At 41.9% G+C, this 8,689-nt stretch overlaps 1 protein-coding gene across 1 annotated transcript in view; it reads left to right on the top strand.

Annotated features, from left to right (window-relative positions):
- The first annotated feature begins 258 nt into the window (after positions 1-258).
- LOC145342966 (glyoxylate reductase/hydroxypyruvate reductase-like) overlaps positions 259-8,689 on the top strand; it is a 51,976-nt gene continuing 43,545 nt past the window's right edge. The window contains exon 1 of the mRNA XM_080188633.1: positions 259-490. Coding sequence (XP_080044759.1) covers positions 330-490 — 161 coding nt within the window. The 5' untranslated portion in view covers positions 259-329. The remainder of the gene's footprint in view (positions 491-8,689) is intronic.

Raw genomic sequence — 8,689 nt, 5'->3', positions numbered from 1 at the left:
CCATAATTTTCTGTTTTTATTCCTAATTTCGCCCCGATGTGTTTCACCTCACATTCTGTATGTGACGGTAAAGGTTATTTGCCAAATATCTCCCACAGAAGTAATAATGCTAACTGTAGAAGTTGGCGGTGGTTTTCCAGGTGGCTATATTTGACCCAGGAGCCCTAGCGCTCCTTTAAGACCTTTCAAAACTAACCCATGTCCAGGGCGGCCCGAGTTGCATTAAACATTAGTCAATTTGGGACCTTCCCCTTTTTTGAACGAACTCAAAAGCTCTGGGAAGGAGCATCTCAAAGTCCCTATTTGTATTGGAGGTTTAAATTGGCAGCATGTGGCTGAGGGGCTTGAGCCGCGGTATTCTGACTGAGCTAGGCAGAGCTGTGAGCAGTGAAGCGGGACGAACCATGCAGCGGAATCAGCAGCTGGCGAGCGTCTATGTGAGCCGGCGGATCCCGCAAGAAGCTTTGCGGCTGCTCCAGGATTCCGGCATGTGAGTAAGGAGCAGGGGTAGGGCCCGTGTCTTCCGTTGTGCAGAACTCTCGTTGCAGGAAAATGTATTAAAGCCACCTACTGTTCAGACTCAGTTTCAACTACACTTGTTGAAACTAATCTGTCAATCGCCAAGACTAAACAGCCACTTTATTTAGATTATGAATTTTGAAGTTGTTTAAATTACAAGGAACCGTGCACCTTGGTACTGAAGAGGTATTTTATCAGTGGGACAAGAGATTGGGGTCAGTTCCAGTGAACCAGATTCCGAAAGCAAAAATAAGTTGGAGAGATCGTGAGGGACAGAATGACAAATTGGTCCAGTCCTCGAGGACTTTAAAACTCAAGTTACTTAATTGCACTTCCATGAAGGAGATTTACAGGATTTCTTTAAAATGTTCCGCCTTTGTCATATCGTTTTATTCCCCAGCGATGAGCCTTTGCTGCCCTCCAAGCCCTTTATGTCCAGCCTCATCATTAGAATCCTAATGCTACAAGTACTGGAAGCCCTGCAGTTAATTCGAGAAAGATCTCCAAGTAGTGGAGATACACAACGGGACAGTTAGCATCCAGAGGGAACAAGATTGAGGTTTCGGGCTGCTACCTCTCACAGTTACTCAATCAAGCATGCGGAGCATTATTGGGAGCATTATAGCTGAGCCCAATCCATGCACATTGTAAACAGGCAAACATAGAAACTAAAAATGTTTGGGATATATTACAAAAAAGATGAAGATGGAGAAGAAAGGTCACAGTCTAAAGTTGTTGAATTCAATGTTGAGTCCTGAAGGCTGTAACATGCCTGATTAGAAGGAGTGCCACTCCTCCAGTTTACTTTAGGCTTCACTGAAGCATTGCAGCAGGCCCGGCATGAGAGCAAGATGCTGAGTTGAAATGGCAAGCAATGGAAAGGTTGGGGTTATGCTTGCAGGCTGAGTGAAGATGTTCCACAAAGTAGTCACTCAAACTGTGTTTTTACCACAAAGTATTTGATTATCCCTGTCCTTGAGTACTGTAGCAATCAGTTCCACTCCTGGTCAGATACAACTTTATCAATTGCTGTACCTCAGTTGCTATATAGGGACAACCCCAAATAATAGTTCCAGGACACAAATGAGTAATGTCAGAAGAGCAACCAAGATGTAATTAGTTAGTCCAATTCAACATCCCTGACTTCCAATGTTAAATTCCCTATTCTCTTATCTTTAAACAAATTGCTTAAATTCTACAAATGCTCCGTACAGAAAATAATCAACATGCATTATAAAGGTGTTTGAGAGTTTCTCTTTGCGCTACCAGTCAAACATTCCTGGATCTGCTTTCAGTTGAGTACAGCTTACTCTCAGCAAGACAGACTTAACCAAGAAATACCAACCTTCAATTTATCATTTGATTAACCAACAGATTTGTTAAATTTTCACAGGCTCCCTTCTACATCACTTGCTTCTTTACACGTTTTCAAAAGCATTTCATTCTGAAACTTCTCTCCCTCAAAATGTGGCTTTTAAATCTATCAACCTACAAATCCATCAGTAGATGACCAATAGAGCTAAGGAAATGCCTGCTGTGGGGAGTCCACTCGAACATCTTAACCTGCAAGTCTTATTTTAGCTATATGTCTAGGAGGAATTTTCCTGGACTTCTCCGTGTGCATAATAAGGATGGCTGTTCCCTTTCTGACACTTGAAAGTTGACAACAAATTCCTTCTAACTATCCAACTGTTTTTGTTTGCTTCTCTTACTAATTAATCTTCTAATTTGTTGGCAGCCACCCAAATATTTCAGTCATAAGATAAGGACTTCTACTTTGAATAGTGTTCTTAGGTTGTTTTGTACTTGTTCCATTGCATAATCTAGTCAAACTACAAGCTTTACTTGTCCTTCTATGTATCTCTGGACTACTACCTCTCCCTCCCACAATCAGCAGCTCTATCTCTTGTAAATGATGCCAGAGTCACTCTCAGCTCCACTATGAAAACTATGCACTTTTTTTTAAGCTTTCCACTGCTTCATCTCATTTTGCCAATCCATAGATCTTACTTTTTATCCATCATCTTGAATATTTAGCCAATATTTGTATTTGTTACTCGCTGTCCCTACAATGGCCACGTCCCTCCATTAACTAGATGCTTCTGGTATGTACATTACCTGTGTACCCAGTCTAAGTATGATATAATTCGATTTGATAGCCCTGACCTGTGCATCGGTATCATTCTGCCTATTGCCATCAGTCCCTTATTCATGGTTTTCTACACATAACTGTCAGACATATGAGTATCTGAGATGCAGGATGCTTTATCATCTTCCATTTATTGCCCAGATTCTGAGAGTTTGCAATGAATCCAAATTAACCGGGATGAATAGATCTCCAAATATGCATTCAAGTATACAGACAAAAATGGAACTAATTGTAGCCCCTTCAAGGGCAAGAATTCCTTCAAAGACCAATTCATAAGTACTATAGATTCTACCATCTGAAGCTAATTCTTTGCATGGATTTCCCATGCCAGGGCAGTTGTTAATTTTTAGTTTGGTTGATCAGCTAATATCTATGCAGCATCTCATCAGAGTCCATTGATGAAAGCACTTTTTAGCTATAGTGTTCATGACCATAGTATTCATATGTTTGCACGTGTTTCTAAACTTGTCACTGGCAAGTTTGTGTCCATTGTAAGTTAGAAATTTAACCAATGTTCCTTGTCAAGGCTGACAAAGTGTTATGGCAATCATGGCATTCCAACAATATGATTTGTCATGTGCTGTGTAAAAAAAAATCTGTTTTTGCTTTAATATTATGAAGAGGTGTGCAAAATGGCTATTTTTGGGATAAAATGGCGGGTGGGGGAGGTGAGAGCTGGTCTAACCCAGTTTGCAACTTAACTTGCTGAAGCTCACCTGCATCCTCATTCAGTACATTTTAACTAATGTGAAAATCGAAACGAAGAGCCAAGATTTAGGCTCAAAAGAATAAAAGAAAAATGAACTAAATTGGGAAATGACAAAGGAAAGTTTGTGTTTTAAAGGGCTGAAGATTATACAAAGATGAAAAGATTGAAGGGGATAGAGAGATGAAGAGCTTTATTTTGAGAAACAGTGAATTAAAGTATGAGTGCTGGTTCCAACACAGGAACAGAGAGGTTGTGGGAGTGCATATTTGGAGATGGGTTTAAACTTTGCTTCCTCCCAGAAAAATAAATGATTCCTATAAAATATTCACCATGAGAATTGCAATCCACAAACCCTTTAAGTGAAGGTCACCTCAAAACTTTCCATGGCCTGCAACTGGATTGAATAGAACAGAAAGAATGCCCTCTTTTGTTTCCAAATTCTTATCAACTCTTTGATAGCATGCAGTCGACAAATGTAACCTATCCCTACTCACAACTCCTCGTAACCCATGCTGTAATCTTAAGTCTGAAGTCAGGCACTACTTATCTATTTCAGTGGGGCCAGTTCAGAAAATTCCAAAAAACAAATGCATACTCTTCACTGCCCAGTGACTGGAGAGCATCTGTCCCCACCCTTAACAGAACATCAGATAAACGTTTGAAAACCCATGAGTGTAAGGTCTTAGGAATCCTGACTTGGAGTCATAGAGATTTACAACATGGAAACAGGTTCTTCAGCCCAACTTGTCCATTCCGCCCTTTTTATTAACCCTTAAACTAATCCCATTTGGCCCATATCCCTTTATACCCATCATACCCATGTAAATGCTTTTTAAAAGATAAAATTGTACCTGCCTCTACTACTACCTCTGGCAGCTTATTCCAGACATTCACCACCCTCTGTGAAAAAATTGCCCCTCTGGACATTTCTGTATCTATCCCCTCTCACCTTAAACCTATGCCCTCTAGTTTTAGACTCCCCTACCTTTGGGAAAAGATATTATCTACCTTGCCTATGTCCCTCATTATTTTGTAGACCTTTTAAAGATCATCCCTCAGCCTTCTATGCTGCAGAGAAAAAAGTCCCAGTCTATCCAGCCTCTCCTTATAACTCAAACCATCAAGTCCAGGTAGCATCCTAGTAAATCTTTTCTGCACTCTTTCTAGATTAATAATATCCTTTCTATAAGAGGGTGATCAGAACTGCACACAGTATTCCAAGTGTGGCCTTAACAATGTTTTGTACAACTTCAACAAGAGGTCCCAACTCCTGTATTCAGTGTTCTGACCGATGAAACCAAGCATGCTGGATGTCTTCTTCACCACTCTGTCCACCTGTGACTCCACTTTCGAGGAGCTATGAAACGTACCCCTAGGTCTCTTTGTTTGGGCACCGCACCTGCGCAAAGATATTTTGGCCTTGGAGGGAGTGCAGAGGAGGTTTACTAGGCTGATACCGGAGTTGAGGGGGTTGAGCTATGAGGAGAGGCTGAATAAACTAGGCTTGTACTCGTTGGAGTTGAAAAGAATGAGGGGAGATCTCATTGAGACGTATCAGATGATGAATGGGATGGATAGGATAGAGGTGGAGAGACTCTTCCCGCTCAAAAAAGACAGTAGGACTAGGGGGCACAGCCTCAAGATAAAGGGGGGGCGGTTTAGAACGGAGTTGAGGAGGAACTTCTTCACTCAAAGGGTGGTGAATCTCTGGAATTCTCTGCCCGTTGAAGTGGTGGAGGCTGCCTCGCTAAATATTTTTAAGACGCGGGTTGATGGGTTTTTGATAAGAGAGGGGATTAAGGGTTATGGGGAGAGGGCGGGAATGTGGAACTGAGCCACGACAGATCAGCCATGATCTTATTGAATGGCGGGGCAGGCTCGAAGGGCTAGATGGCCTACTCCTGCTCCTATTTCTTATGTTCTGTAACTCTCCCCAACGCCCTACCATTAATTGAGTAAGTCCTGCCCTGGTTCAATCTACCAAAATGCATCACCTTGCGTTTATCTAAATTAAACTCCATTGCCATTCGTCAGCCCATTGGCCCAATTGGTCAAGAAGCCTGGACTTATCTGAAGCTAGGAACTACAAGTCCCAGCATGCAACAGGAGTTTTCACGCATGCACAGATCAGGAGGTGTGCATGTGCAGTTCAATGTCTGAGATTGCAGGACTAGGGACAAGTGCCTATTACATTTGTGTGGGAAGAAACCGGAATGAAAACTCAATAACAGGACGGAGGAAGTGGGACACCATAAGACAGAACAATCCTGGGACAGGGGATAGGGACTGTCCCCAGAGAAGAAAGAGAGGTCACACAGAGAGAAATGGCTGGTAAAGGAGCCACCAGGAGAAGACCATGAGTAGGAGCCAATGGTGAGAGAAACCATTAGGGGAGAGGAGCAATGAAAGAGGCTCCAAGCAGTAAAAGTGTTGTGATTGATGGGTCCAAAATGACGAAGACTCAGGAGAAGCCCTGAAGAGATGAAACGGCAGCATAGAATTGGGCGAAGATAAAAATTTGGAGCAGTGGTGTTCTGCATGGTGCAGTTGAAGTACTGAAGTTGTTCATGTGAGTTGGTGCTGGAGTACGCTCAGAAATCTAAAGGAACATAATCACAGGAGAAGAGATTGAAACCCTGGGAGGTAAGCAGTTATCCAAATTCAAACAGCTTTGAGGGAATCCAGAAATTTGATCTTTGAAAGTGAACCCTTCCAATCCTTCATCAGGAAGATAGAATTTTAATAATATTGTATAATTCACATTGCAAATGACATCTGGGTGGATTGCTGAGAAATCCACGGATTTGTCTTGGTTGCACCTGCCATTTATTGTGCAGTGGCATGTGTCCAAACATAGCTTGTCTGTTAATTATCATGGACCTCATGCTGATTCTGAATGAGTAAAAGATAGAAATTTTAGATTGTTGTACTTTTCTGACCATGTGTAGTAAAGTTTATTTTGTTTGTTCATAAACTGTGGAATCTTGTGACTTTATTGCCTTCATAAGTACCTGGGATCTTAAACACTGTCAACTTTAAACAAAAGGTCCAAAGTCATTTATACCAAAAACGTGAAGATCTGGTTCAGCATCACACCATAAATTGAGAGTCTGGTCTAGAGTTATACCAAAGGTCCTTCATTCTCCCTATACTACTCACACTCAATACTGCACTGATGTTCCAGCCTAGATTATATGTTTAGGTTTCTGGACAGGGTCTTGAACTCTTGCCCTTTGACTCAAAGATGACAGTGCAATCACTGAGCTATAGCTAATCCACTCAAAATTGGGTGATGGGAGGGAAACCAAGATTTTTGTCTTGTGAAGGACTTGTGTCAGGCAAGAACTTTGAGAGGGTTCAAAAAAGGAAGAGACAAGCATGGAGTGTCTCTCAGTTGTGCTGTATTGCTTTCGTTGCTGGCTTTCCTGTCCATGGTCTTCTGCATAGTTTGCTCTAGCTGGTGGTTGCACAGACCTCTGAAATCAGTCCTCTCTACTTGTCAATGGATGCTTCACCTAAGGTCATCAGCATCAAAGGAGGAGACGCTTTTGGTCATTAATGACCTCCCTGAGACGTAAACTTGAGCTATTAGAGCTGAGATAGTGGAATTTTGATGATAAATGAGTTATGGAATCTCCCTGGTTATCTGCACCTTATTGCGGAATTAGATGATGTGATGGTTTCATTCAAACTCTGACGCAATAGCTGTGTAGGTGGAGGCACCAGCTGATAATAGGTGCTAATGAAAGCAGATGGGAGGCAGGATCCACTGCAGAGGAGCCCTCGGTCACTTTATTTTCAAAAGTTTTCTTGTAGACCAGGAGGAGCAGAGAATCTCTTTGATGACCCACAAGAAATTTTAGTCTTCTTTCATCCCAGACTTGCCTCCTCCACACCTGGAGGCCAACTGTTCAGATTCCCAGTAATGGCCTTGTGAAATGCAGCATTTTGCTCCCACCCATCAGTCATCTAATTCCCATTTGGATATAAGCAAGGGGGTAGTAATGAGGTCAAAGTGCTAAAATAATTCAGGCCTTGCACTCGTGCTGACATGGTCTCTTCCTGTCACCATGGATCCCCCCCCCATGTTGCTTTCCTACCATAACTTTGAGTGTGTAGAACTTGAGCAGAATCAGTCCAATTTGCACTATACATGAACTATGCTGATTTTGCCCGGTGTCAGACTCTGCATTGTATCTGAACTGAACTGAGCTAACCCTTTCAAATTTTTATTACCAAGTCTGGTGGCAAACGTTTCATTCCTAGCAATGACATCCCTCATCTTGATGAACATAAATACAATAATTCTAAAAAATGTAAAATCGATGAATACGTCTCCATATATTAAATTTCTACCAACTTAAAAGTCAAGATGACAGCTGATTATGTGCATGGACTTGAATATTAGATGCTATACAGTACTCATTTAAAAAATTGTGAGGTACATTCTGCAATGAGGATGAATACAGAGATATTTAGGATTACGTCATGGTATTTGCTGGAGCTGATAATACCTGCAGTCTGGGAAATTGAGCCATTTGATTTGATGGGTGGTGCCAACACATTCAGAATGAAATGGAGAGTGTGCGGAAGGAATTTGAAGCACAATTAGATTTTGGATGGGGCAAAGGTGGTGCAGAAAGCACAGTGAGACGGACCTTATTGTTGTAAATTATGGGTGGTTCAGTGAAGGAGACTTTCAAAACGTTGCCTGACACAGGAGAAAAGGTGGATTATGATGGGCAAGGAAAGCTCTGCAGGACTATTAAGTGACAATGCCAAATGTCACAGTCCAGAGGCATATTTTACCTCAGATGAGACAGAAAGAGGTGAAAGCACTTGAAATTATGTTGTGACGTACACAAATAATCAGCTAGTGGATCAGGTGGCCCAGCACTGCATATTGGATAAGTAAGCTGCTGGAGGTAGAAGGTGATTTAATATTGGATGACGTTTTGAAATCGTCAGATGCATTGGGAGCAGTGGATGATCAATTTCACAGCGTGAAGCTTGTCCCGATATTGGCACAACAAAACCAACTGGCACAAAAGACTGAGAGTGTGTTTCACTTGTAGCAACTTGGGGAGCTATGGAAAAGATTCCTTCTGCGCTGCCAAAGGAAAGGTAAGTAGAAAATGTGGGGGCAAAGATAATTTTGCCATGAAGTGTTGAAGCAAAGTTGAACAGAAAGGGAAGCCTGGTAAATAACATGAAGAAAATAGAAATGAAAGTAACATAACTTGGCATAAATTTGGGAAGCACGGTGGCACAATGGTTAGCACTACTGCCTCACAGTGCCAGGGATCCAGCTT

The sequence above is a fragment of the Carcharhinus amblyrhynchos genome, chromosome 5 (genome assembly GCF_965287045.1).
Source record: "Carcharhinus amblyrhynchos chromosome 5, sCarAmb.v2.hapA, whole genome shotgun sequence".
Lineage (NCBI taxonomy): Eukaryota > Metazoa > Chordata > Chondrichthyes > Carcharhiniformes > Carcharhinidae > Carcharhinus > Carcharhinus amblyrhynchos.
The sequence above is the reverse complement of the archived record's forward strand: the minus strand, read 5'-3'. Positions and strand labels throughout refer to the sequence as shown.